Source organism: Narcine bancroftii, chromosome 1 (assembly GCF_036971445.1).
Source record: "Narcine bancroftii isolate sNarBan1 chromosome 1, sNarBan1.hap1, whole genome shotgun sequence".
In the NCBI taxonomy this organism is placed as follows: domain Eukaryota; kingdom Metazoa; phylum Chordata; class Chondrichthyes; order Torpediniformes; family Narcinidae; genus Narcine; species Narcine bancroftii.
The window spans coordinates 191,419,472-191,432,765 of NC_091469.1; the positions used below are offsets into that span (position 1 = coordinate 191,419,472).

Genomic DNA, 13,294 nt, shown 5'->3' on the forward strand with positions numbered 1-13,294 from the left:
GTGTCTCCTTCCTTGCTTCTAAAACAGAAGCTAAAAGTTTAAATTCTCTTCTGGTCAGTCCCAATGAGAAGGTTAATTCTGGGTGAGAATTCTCTGGGTTAATAATCACTGATACTCTTGTGTTGCTGTTCTCATCGAGGACCATGAGGGGGTCTATGAACTGAAATCATAAAATATTTTGATGTAGTCGATAGGAGAGAAGTACGGAAGTTTGTCTTTTCTTAATAAATCCAGTTTCGTCAAGTTTTACTATTTTTGGTACACAGACAGCCAATCTGTTTGCTCATAGTTTTGCTATTATCTGATTCCACCTGCATTGAATTCGCCCATCGTTATTGAATGAAGATCTACCGGGACCAACGCCTGAAGAGGGCGCACAAAATCAGTGAACCGGTGCGGACTCGAAGGCCAACATGGCCTGTTTCCGCTCCGTAAATGGTTATATGGTTATATGGAAATCAACTAAACTTGACTGTTTCACAGGGAAAGGGGCTCATAAACTATGAGCAGAGTCCATCCCCCACAAAAGCTTGAGAGTGGCTGCTCTTGTGTATGTTGGCCTCCCTCATGCACTGTGGGACTTGGTCACTCACTGGACAGAATAAATCATTCCAGTGCATTCAGTTATTCTTCAAGGGAAGTGACTGAAGAAACAAAAATAAACACCACCTGTTTGTTCCAGAACTTCCAAAGGTAGTACTGAAACATTTTCCCTAGGATTTCTGTTATTTACCTCCTTGACATCAGCATCCTTTAAACATGCATGCCAACATCCAAATTAAGATGCTAAGAAAAAAACTTGCATTACTGTCCCAGAATGACCATGCATTTCTTGCCCAGAAGTTGCTTATCTGAGTCATTGTGTAGAGAAGCATCAACACAGCCTGCAGTAGTGAGGGGAGTCACGTGATGGAGTAGTGGCCGGACAGTGAACTCCAGCCCTCTCCAGAAAAGTCGGGAAAAACAAAGAAAAACACAAAGGCACAGAAATAAAAGTTACAGAAAAGTGAGTATAAAGGTGGAAAGAAGATGGCGACAAAAAAAGAAAAGTCGAAAGCAACGGTAAGAAGAGAGGAAGAGAAGACAAAGGAGGAAAAAGGTGAAGGCCTTACCTGTCCGAAGAGGCCCGCTGCGGAGAGAGAAACCCGCTCCCTCAGGTCAGTAAATAATGGACTACAAAAATGGCTCGCAGAGCTGAGTAAAAGTGCGCAACCGCGCATGCGCGATACTTCGCGCGTGCGCGATGCGAATGAAAAAAAACACACCGACGGGAGGGGGGACCAGCTGGGGAGTCGATCTCCACAGCCGGCAACGACAGCTGCAGAACACCTGCAGCAAGAAGAGACCACAGAAGACAATAGAAACAAGAAAGAAGAGGAGGAAAGGGCACCAAAGAAACAACAGATGGCCAACCCAGAGGAAGAAGAAGAGGAAGAGGAAGAGTACAGAGAAATAGAAGAAGAAAAGAAAGGCAAGGTAAAGGATATACTTGCTCTTATTAAAGGATACATGGAGTCATTTAAAGAATGGCAAACACAGGAATTTAAGGATTTAAGAAAAAGAATAAACAACACAGAGGAGAAAATAATTAAAATGGAGATGACCTTAACAGAAATGGGAAAAAAAATGGACAAGATGGAAGAGCGGGCAGTAGCAGCAGAAATGGAGGTAGAAGACTTAAAAAAGAAATTGGAGAAATCTAAAAAAAAAACTAAAGAGACACAAGAACTACTAGCTCAAAAAATAGATACAATGGAAAACCATAACAGAAGAAATAACATAAAGATAGTGGGCCTTAAGGAAGATGAAGAAGGCAAGAATATGAGGGAGTTTATAAAAGAGTGGATCCCTAAGACCCTAGGATGTCCAGAACTACAGCATGAAATGGAAATAGAAAGGGCACATAGAGTATTGGCCTCTAAACCACAACCACAACAAAAACCAAGATCTATTGTAGTAAAATTCCTAAGATATACTACAAGAGAAAAGGTACTGGAGAAGACAATGGAAAAAGTAAGAGAGGGCAACAAACCACTGGAGTATAAAGGGCAAAAAATCTTCATTTATCCAGATATAAGTTTTGAACTCCTAAAGAAGAGAAAAGAGTTCAATACAGCAAAGGCGATTTTATGGAAGAAAGGGTATAAATTTATACTAAAGCATCCAGCGGTATTGAAAATATTTATTCCAGGACAACAAAACAGACTATTCTCGGATCCAGAAGAAGCACGAAAATTTGCAGAACAATTACAAAAATAGTCTGAGGGAGGAAGACGGGTAATGAGAGTTAAAATGATCACGATTGATATGTATGTGGGTAAAGACAAAAATAGACTGAGGGATGAAGACGGGTAATGAGAGTAAAAATGATCACGATTGATATGTATGCGGGTAAAGAGGTATAAGAGTGAATAGAGACAATGAGCATACATAAATGTATCTGTACTTAGAGGAAAATATAGATAGTATAGACAAGAATTAATAAGGGAAGGTAATGGAATAGAGAGAATAAGGAGGGAATTAAAAGAGTGACCTTTGTGACATATGAAAAGTGAAATCTTTTCTGGGGGAGGCGGGGTGGGGGGAAATAGCGGTCACTGCAAAATCAGTTGACGCTTGCGAGTGGATTCGCAAATCCAAATGGAGAGGGGAGATGTGGTTGTCCGACAAGGGATAAAGGACAACTCAGGAGGTGAAGGGGAGATTGGGGATAAATAAGATAGAAATAGGAGAATAAGGAAAATGTTGGATGTTGTAGGAATGTTGTCTTATAAAGAGTTGAAAATAAGAAAACAGAAATGGAAAAGGAGGAAAGGTAATGATGGAAAAACGGAAAGAGAAGATAAACAAAATATAAAAGGGCTACGCTGAACTATATGTCTTTAAATATTAATGGAATACATAACCAAATTAAAAGGAAGAAACTACTAAATTTAAATGAATAAATGTATTCCATTAGAAAAAATAACAGATAGGTTAAGAAATAATATTGAAATATTCGAGCAAGTATAGGAGCCTTACATTAAATACAATAGCGAAAACCTACCGGGGACAAACAGTACCTAAGTTGATGGAAGGAGAAGGAAAGAAAAGAATGGACTCAGTAGAATTTCTGGTGTAATTTTGTTGAATGACAACATTGTCTGACTGGCTTAATGCAACCTAGATTGTATACCTAAAATGGATGAGAGGGGGGGTGGGGGGGTGGTTTGGGAGGAAAGGGGTGGGGGGAGAAAAAGTCACTGTATATGTGTGAAAAAGAAATAGTGTATATCATGGCTAATGTGATTTATGGTGTGAAAAATAAAAAATTTAAAAAAAAAACAAAACACAGCCTGCAGTAGTGAAAGGCAGTATTCAGCACTCAACAGAAGGAGGGGATGCAAAATGAAAGAGGAGCAGCAAGTCTATTTGTGGAAAGGAAAAGGGCCAAACCAAGGGTGGAAAAAAGAGAATAGCAGAATATCAAGCCTGGAGCATTAGCTCAGTGCGCAGGATAAAGGTAAGAGTGAGGACCGGCTTTGCCCGCAGAATTGTATGAGGTCTGACAGAATGAAGGATGAGTGAGGACATCTGAAACTGCTTCATTTCCAGAAGGGTAATTTCCATTGACACATTCTTGTTGATTATGCCTGCAGTGAACTGGAATTCACTGTCTGTGTATTGTTCAGATGGCTGGTTCCTTCCTTGGCTCCACCCTCACCTACCCCAATATAAACTCTGGTTTTCCCGCCTTACCTCAGATTCATCTGAGGACTATTGTGACTACTGGCCATTGTTGTAAGCTATTAAAAGCATGTTTGTACTCCTAACTTGTCTCTGAGTGCAATCAGTTGCATTACAATTTTAATAGCTTAACTTTGAAGCAGGATGGAGCCTTGTTGAAGCTAAGCGCGCTCCAGGTTGACCCTCTGTCCCCTAAGGCCTCAGAGGAATTTGTCTACTGGCTGGACTGATTTCAGTCTCACCTGATGGCCACACAAGACGTCTTCAACTCGGAGAGTCTCTGGAGATTGGCACTTCTCTCTCAAGTCAGCCCTAAAGGGTATGCTGTCATCAGAAACTGTGCTACATATGCGCCAGCCATAGAAGGCTTGAAGGCCCATTACATGAGGCCTCAGAATGATGTGCTGGTGAGGCACCAACTCTCTCAACATTGGCAGCATCCAGTTGAGTCGCTGGACAATTATGATCTTGAACTATGGGCCCTGACCAGAAAATGCCACTGCAAAGTGCATTGGTCCAGGTGAGTGAGGAGGAACAAATCTGGGACATCCTTGTGGCAGGAGTGAGATCGAGGTATGTGAGGCAGTGACTGCTGGAGTTGGGAAAGAAAGACTTGGCCAGCACCCGAGAGCTGACGAAAGCGCTTGAGCAGGCCCAGCTGGGAGCTGACAACCTCACAGGCAAAAGCACCACCCTTTCAGAGGACCAGGTAATTAGGGTGCCTGTAACCCCGCAGCCCCAGCGCCGACTGCTGAGGCCATGCACAACCAGAGATGTTATTTCTGTGGACAGGCACAGCACCTCCATGCCCAATGCCTCGCAACGGTCTCCTTGTGCTCAGGATATGGTAAGCGAGGGCACTGGGTGAAGGTCAGCCGGGCTAAAGGGAACCCAAAGTGGGCGACTGCATGTGCATCCCCCAATTATCACTCAATCCGTGCCTAAGTTCTGAAGTGCCAGCCTCAGCCTCTCCGTACTGCTCGCCTCCGGAAGCCGCCATCGGAAGTAAAGCAACACAGGAAGCCATGGCAGCCAGCCATCTAGTCTTTTGTCAGATCAAGATGGAAGGCAGCCATCTTTCCACGTCTCATCATCAACACCATCTTGTCTGCCCGTGGGCAAAGAGGAGAGGTTCAATATCAGCATGGGGAGTGATGGGGTTTCCTGACCACTGGTATCAGTTGTCCTGGGTCAGGCAATACATCACCAATTGAATAACTTGATGATGGAAGTGAGGATAAATGGACACTTGACCGATTGCCTAGTAGACACTGGCTCCACTGAGAGCTTTATAAACTCTGCAAAGGCTCTGGGGTACATCTTAAGAGTGTACCCGACGGACTATCATGTTTTCCTAGCTTCACACTCTGCGACAATCCAAGGGTATTGTTTAGTACATCTAACTGTAAAAGGGAAGAGGGGGGATTTTGTAAGTTTCGATTGGATGTTCTGAAGGATTTGTGTGCTCCTGTGTTGCTAGGCTTGGACTTCCTGTGTCACCTTAAAAGCATAACCATGGAGTACTCTGGCCCACTTCCTACAATCATGGTGCGGAACAGAAGGTCCCAAAAGCCGGAAGCCACATGTGGTCTCTCCTCCCTAAATATTGACCCCACCACTGTTTCCGAACCTGACTCCCGATTGCAAACCAATAGCCACAAGGAACAGGCAATACAGTGCGGGGAATCAGGAATTTATCAGAGCCAAGACACAGCGATTGCTCAAAGAAAACATCATTGAGCCTAGCAACAGCCCATGGAGAACCCAGTTGGTAGTCGTGAAAGGGCAAGTAAAATCCAGACTAGTGGTTGACTACAGCCAAACAATTAATTGTTTCGCTCCTGGATGCATACCCGCTCCCTTGAATTTCAGACATGGTAAACGAAATTGCACAGTATCAGGTCTTTTCGACCATTGACCTGAAAGCTGCATACCATCAGTTACTGATCCATTCCAAGGACTGCCCGTACACAGCATTTGAGGCAGATGGAATGCCCTATCAGTTCCGGAGGGTCCCTTTTGGTATCACTAATGGGGTCTCGGTCTTCCAGAGACAGATGGACAAAATGGTCGACAAGTACGGGTTGAAGGGCACCTTGCATTATCTTGACAACGTCACCATTTGTGGGCACTCTGGAAGACCATGACGCCAACCTCCAGAGGTTTCTCCACATGCCGAAGGCCCTGAACCTCATGTACAACTCCTGTAAGTGCATGTTCCAGATGAAACGTTTGGTGATCCTGGTCTATGTGGTGGAGAATGGCGCCATTGGCCCTGACCCCGTTCGAATGCACCCCCTATTAGACCTCCTGATCCTGAAGATGATGAAAGCCTTAAGGAGGTGCCTGGGCTTCTCTTCTCCTACTACACCCAGTGCTTAGTCCCTCACTAAGCAGATAAGGTCTGCCCCTTGTTAAAGTCCACTTCTTTCCCATTGTCAGCCAAAGCACAGGCAGCTACAGCGCAAAGGCCACCATGCATGTGGTGGATGAGAACACACCCTTCCTGGTGGAAAACGATGCCTCTGACATAGCTCTGGACTCTACCCTTAACCAGGAGGAAGGCCAGTTACTTTTTTCTCCCGCACCCTACAAGGCCACGAGCTTTGGAACCCATCTGTGGAAAAAGAGGCTCAAGCCATTGTAGATGCCATCAGGCACTAGAGGCATTACCTGGCTGGCAGAAAATTTACACTGCTCATCAACCAGCGATCAGTGGCATTTATGTTTAATAATGTAAAAAGAGACAAAATAAAGAATGATAAGATCACTAGGTGGAGGATTGAACTCTCCACCTATAATTATGACATAGCATACAGGCCAGGTACTCTCAATGAATCTCCAGATACCCTGTCAAGAGGAAGCTGTGCCTCTGCACACACCGGCCAGTTGCAGTCACTGCAAGATGAGCTTTGCCACCCAGGCATCATTTACATGGCTCATTTCGTCAAGGCACGCAACCTGCCCTACACCACTGAGGACATCAGGGAGATGACCAGATCCTGCTAGGTCTGCGCACTCCACTTCTACTCCCCCGACAAAGCACACCTGATAAAGGCATCCTGCCCCTTCAAATGACTCAGTGTCGATTTCAAGGATCCCCTCCCTTCCACCAACGGAAATGAGTATTTTCTCAACATCATCAATGAGTACTCATGTTTTCCGTTCACCATCCCCTGCTCAGACATGACCACCACCACAGACATCAGAGCCTTGCACTCTATTTTCACCCTTTTTGGGTAACCCAGCTATATCCATAATGACCAGGGCTCATCATTTATGAGCGAAGAGCTATGCCAGTACCTGTACGTAAGGAGCATTGCCTCAAGCAGGATGACTAGCTACAATCCCCGGGAGAATGGCAAGTTGAAAAGGAAAACGCTACTGTATGGAAAGCCATGAAATTGGCTCTCCGGTCCAAAGGCTTTCCAGACTTACTCTGGCAAGGAGTTCTACCCACAGCGCTCCACACCACAAGGTCACTTCTCTGCACGGAGACCAACACAACTCCTCATGAGCTTATGTTTACGTTCCAGAGGAAATCCACATATGGGACTACTCTCCCGGCTAGGCTAAGAGCACCAGGGCCAGTCCTGCTGAGAAAGCACGTGAGGAGGACCAAGACAAACCCCCTGATCAAGAGGGTGCACCTGATGCACACCCACCCAACGTATACCTACATGGCATACCCTGACTTCAGAGAGGACACAGTCTCGATCAGAGGCCTGGCACCTGCCAGAACTGAGGATCCAATGCCTCAAGTGTGCCAGGAACTACTGAGTACTCCACTCAGGGTCCTGGAGGAGACTGCTCAGAAAGTGGACCAATCCACCCCACGATCTGAGCTGGAGCCCTCGAGACGCACTGTCCCTGTACCACAGGAGGTCCAGGAGGGTCGGGAACCCCAATGTCCTCCAGTACTGCAGCTCTCGACCAGAATTACCAAAACCCACTGAAAGACTTAACTTGTAAATATTTGTAAAGTATTAAGATTTTTGAAAGGATTGTCTCTGATTTTCACCCACAGGCTCAATTCTGAAGGAAGGGGGTGAATGCAGTGAACTGGAATTCACTGTCTGTATATTGTTCAGATGGCTGCCCCCTCCCCTGGCTCCACCATCACCTGCCCCAATATAAACCCTGGTTTTCCCGCCTTACCTCAAACACACCTGAGGACTATTGTGTCTACCAGCCATTGATTGTAAGCTTTAAAACCGTGTTTGTACTCCTCACTTGTCTCTGAGTGCAACCAGTCGTGTGACAATGTGGCAGGACAGAGTTCAATGGAATGAAAGTGGGTGGGATTCTACGAAAGAATCCAAACCACATAATCATTACCCAGAAAAGTACACTTTAATTTATTACCTCGAAGTGCTCAAGCCCAAAATGTCAGTTATATATCTTTACCTCTTATGGATGTTGTGGGACCTGCCGAGTTCCACCAGCTTTTCTGTGTTTTCACAGTAATTTATTTCCCTTCTTGAGATGAAGTTGGCTGGAGAACAATTGCTGGAGGAAACAATAAAAGGATGCAGAGAGCAAAGGGAAACTAGAACATGAACTCATGTAGAAATAAGCACACGTGATGGTCTTGACTGAACATGATATCTAGGTTGTGGATATCTATGTTGGTGGAATTTGAAATTTCAAAGTTGAATTATAGGTTAATATTTGGCAGAATATTTGCATCTTATTGCAGGAGGGTGTGACTTCTATTAAACACCACCACAGGACTAACCACCCCATTGATTGGAATAAATACGGCGTTGCTCAATGAATGGGAAGAGATCTTAGGTATTCTGCAGCCCACAAATCCTTTTGGGATTTAAATCTGTTCTTCAAAGAATGAGCAACAGAAGAGAAAAATCATCAAAACCTGATCTGTACTTTGGAGCCATTTTTCTAATTTCTTTTTAAAAGGTTTTCAGAGATATATAATGGTAACAAGCCCTACCAGCCCACACCACTCAAATACATTCATGTGTGGTAGGGACAAAAGGATGACACAGATTTATTGTTGATGTTGTATCTATTTATAGGCTCTTTCCAGTGGCCAGAATACCCTGATGTAAAGCCAAATATTCTACCCCTATGAGGCTCTTGGGGAACTCACCTGAAAGAGCAGGAGGCGCCTCCGAGGCGCACTTTCTAACCCTCCTCCGGCAGGGATAATTGCCGGAGCACTGAAGTCCCCCTAGGCACCTGAATGCAGCCACCTGAAAGCGGCTGCTAAGGGGCGGGCTGATGACAATCATCCAGCAACCCAACTCCCCGCGCCTGACAGCCCTCGTCCCCGCACCTGACAGCCCCCTTCTCCACTCCCTGACAGCCCCCCTCCCCCTGCCCCCTGGCGCGGGACATCGGGGCAGGGGCAGCCAGCGGGGGACTTCGGGGCAGGGGTTGCTGGCACGAGACATCGGGGCAGGGGCGGCCGGTGCAGAACGTCGGAGCAGATGCCTCTCTTGCAGCTGTCCCTTTCAGGTGGACAGCCCAGCGCTTTCAGGGCTGCCACCTGAACGACCATTCCACAGGTCTGCATCCGCTTCTACAGGCGCAATCTTGGCGGAGGATGCACCTGAAAGCGGCTTTTCTTTTCACATAAATGCTAAAGAAACACAGAAACCACATTCCATAATCCTGAGTGAACACAGAGAAGCAGGCGAGACTCACAAATCAGGTAGCATCCATGTAGAGAAATGGTCAGTCATTATTTTGGCTTGGGGTCTTTTTCAAAATAAAGTCTCAATAATGCATCCTGATCTGAAACATTGACTAACCATTTCTCTTCATGGATGCTGCCTGGTCTGCTGAGAACATTCAGCTTCCCTTTGTTCATATCAAAGAAATGCTGACCTGAATACATTTCCAGTCATCAGTTGGCATGGACTCAATAACATGAACAGCCTCTTTTTACAATGGTGTTTATTTGTCTTAAATCAATGTAACTTGATTTGTATAAGATGTACCTTTATACCCATAACTAAAACAATGTATGCACACATTGACACAAAACTCTGCCCTAAGGAATTTTTCCAGAGGGAAAAAGTGTTGTTACCCAAACTTTTAGATTAGATCTTTCACTAAGAACTGCTGGTAAACCTGTTTGGCATACTTGCGTATGTGTGTATGGGTCACATTAGCAGGTGGCAAAAGACCTGATCAAAGAGGTTGATTTTAAGCAAGAGAGTTGACTAAATTTAGAAATGGAAATGCTGAACAAGCTCCCAAGGCCTTGTATGGAACACAAACAGATTTGGTATAAGTCCTCACTTTCCACCAGCTCCTAAATCCCAGGAATCAGGGCGAATGAGTCCTTCCATTTTAGTGGAATTACAGTTGAAAGGTGCTCAAACTCCAAAATCACTTCTTATCCTTAACATGTGTTTGAATCATTCCTCATTGCTTTAAGGGGTGAAACACAAAAGAGATTGTAGTAAAGCAACAGAAATGCTGCAGGTTTTGCAGCATCTATAAGAGGTAAAGATATATTACCAATGTTTCAGGCCTGAACCCTTCTTTAGGGTAAGCTAACTTGAAGAGTTCAGAGCTGAAATGCAGGCTATGTATCTTCACCTCCAATGGATGCTGCAAAACCTGCTGAGGGGTGTTTTAAGGGTGGGTCTGTAAAAAAGAGAGGAAGAAATTCAATACTTGCCTTTCCCTGAAACGCTGAGCTGAAAGTCAATGACAATAATTCAGTGTTGAGAAAAGCATTGAAATTAATTATTGAATTGTCTATTTACTGCCACATTCACTAAGATATAACCAAAAAACTGTTTTGCGTGCTATCCAGGAAAAACAAGCTATACTTAAATATAACAACAGTGTTTCCTAATCCCGACTCTATTCCCCTTACACTCATGATCGTGTAGACAACTTTAGCTCCAACACAATTTCTAAATTTGCTGATGACACTACCATTGTTAACTGAATATTGGGAAATGATGAGTCAGAATACAGGATGGAGATTGAGAATCCGATTAGGTAGTGCCAGAACAATCTTGCTCTCAGTGTCAACAAGACTAAAGGGTTTATTGTGAATTATTCAAAGAGGAGGTCAATGGACCTTGCATGAAATTGTCCATATTGATGGAGTGGAGGAGACGGTTGGTGGCTTCAAGTTACAGGGAGTCCACATATCAGAGGACCTCTTCTGGGGCCAGCACATCAAGGCAACCATAAAGAAGTCACATCAAGGATTCTACCTTTCAGCCAATTGTCAAATACTCTGTCAAATGATTATAGATGCACCATGGAAAGTATAACAACCTAGTTTGGCATCAAGTGCCCAGGAACGCAGAAGGCTGCAAATATAACCAAGTCCATCACAGGCTCTGTCCCATCATCCATGGAAGACATTTATGTGAGATCCTGCTCCAAGAAGGAGACAACATTGTAAAAGGCACCAACATCTGGCCACACCAGCATCCTGGCCACAAGTAAAATATGCAAGTCTGCAGGCACTTCGGTTGAAATAAAAACACAGAATGCTGGAGTAACTCAGCAGGTCAAACCTTGACGTAGCAAAGATAGAAATACATAAACAACGGTTCGGGCTTGAGCACTTCATCAAGGTATGGAAATATGTCATCAGGTGCATCTTGGTACTGCCTTTGGGAAGAGGGTACAGAAGCCTGAAGCCCAGCACTACCCCCCCCCCCACCCCCCTATTAGGTTCTTGAACTTCCCATGACTAGCCTATTATAATCTATTGTGGCATCACCAAAAGATCTGCTGCGCTATTTAAACACCACTTTTTTTTTCTTGCACTCTATTTGAGCAATGTGAACATTATCTCTTTCCAGAGTAATTTAAGGTATTCTAATGGAGTTGCTTTTTAAAAAAATATACACAAAGTACCTGTTTGGCTACAACATGTAAGGATTCTAGTCCAGATGTACATTCTACTTCTGTCTATGACCAACTCAAAAATAAAACAAATGTGCAGAGCATAATGTTGCAGAGAAAAGTTCAGATAAAACTGTGCAAGAGCCCCATCAAGGTAGAATTTGTAAGTTCAAGAGATCGTACTAATGAGAGAGAGAGATCCATTCAAGAGGCCACAAATCCACATAAAGTTCAGCTTCTTTAACATCCCAACCTCAACAAAAAGAAACACCACTCACAACAGCTCATTTCTGTAGCACATTTAACATAATACATGTCACAAATATAATCAAACAAAATTAAACAAGTGTGATCAAAGTTTTGCTCTGATGCCATCACTGTTCTTCCCTGATCTCCGGGTTAAAGAGAAAATGTTGAGTGGGGAAGGCAGAATGGCCCTAGAGAAGATCCAGCTTGAAACCTACTGCCCTAGCCACTGAGTATTCCCTGCATTTCTTTTGGTTACATCATGTTTTGACTGCAGACCGCAGTATGGCTCAGTGAAGGGGCAAGTGTCAAGCAAACTGTTGTTCAGTACAATCTGGTTAGTGCATGTGTGGTTCTGCACACTTTCTCCCGGTACCCCCTCACCAGCTTGAGAGGGAAATTGCTCCGGGCGAGCCCATCTCGCCTCCCCACTCACCGAACTTACCGCATCGTCCCCTAGGTCAAGCATGCAGACTTTGAAGGGCTGCGCGAGTGCTTTCTGAAGATTAAACAGCGATTTTGTTTCCATTTTCTCTCCCTTTTTTCGCGGCTGTCAACAGTGGTCCTTACACATGCTGCCTTCGGAACACAATTGAATACAAGGAGCCCTGCGGGCGGGAGGAGACACCCCTTCGCGATGTGGCGGATGCTGTAACAAAGCTTCCTTCCCTCTCACTGCAGCTCCCGGGAAATCCTCGCTCAACGTGCAGCCACACGCTCTCGGAATTGCAGGTTCTCGTCAGATCACGCCAGATCATTTGGCACAGGGGACCGCAGTCTTCTCCCTTTCTCTCCTCTTTCCCCCCCCCCCCCCCCCGAAGTTGCGGCTCAAAAACCGGATCGATTTCATATGGATCAGCTGACGTGCTTCCCCCAAGACCCCCTGCACACAAGGGTGTTTGCAATAAATAGCGGCAGAGCTACACGGGCATTGAATGGATGGTCATTGCTCAAATAGAGTGGGCAGCGTGATCCCACGGATCAAGAGCGGTTGAGACAAGATCATGCGAGCAGGCCATCCTTCCTTCAGAAGAGCGCCATTGTATCCCAATATTGTTAACACCTCGGATTCACGTCTCATTCTTATTAAGCTCGACCGTGTCGAAACAAAGACCTGGTCCCTTTATAAGGCATCGGTCAGACGACATAGGGATGTTGTGAGCAGTTTGGGGCTCCTGATCTAAGGAAGGAGGTGTTGGCATTGCAGAGGGTCCAGGGAGATGAACAACGATAATCCTCAGAGTGAAAGGGGCTCTGGGGTTGTACTCCTGGGATTTAGAAGAACAGGGAGGATTTCATTGAACCCTATCGAATGCTGAAAGGCCTCCATAGAAGGGATGTGGAGAGGAAGTAGGGTGGGGAGTCTGGGACCAGAGAGCATAGCCTCCGAATACAAAAATGTCCCTGGAATGGAGATAAGGATGAATTTCTTTGTCCAGGGAATTCATTGCCATAGACAGCTGTGCAGGCTAAG

At 45.0% G+C, this 13,294-nt stretch overlaps 1 protein-coding gene across 2 annotated transcripts in view; it reads right to left on the bottom strand.

The window, feature by feature from the left end:
- LOC138736365 (ral guanine nucleotide dissociation stimulator-like) overlaps window positions 1-13,294 on the bottom strand; it is a 152,219-nt gene that overhangs the window by 94,690 nt on the left and 44,235 nt on the right. Inside the window, exon 1 of one of the 2 annotated variants that reach the window (XM_069885781.1) lies at window positions 12,266-12,453. The exons of the other annotated variant lie outside the window; for it this stretch is intronic. Coding sequence (XP_069741882.1) covers window positions 12,266-12,349 — 84 coding nt within the window. The 5' untranslated portion in view covers window positions 12,350-12,453. Of the gene's footprint in view, window positions 1-12,265; window positions 12,454-13,294 lie in introns of those variants that run through there. 2 annotated transcript variants of the gene reach the window in all.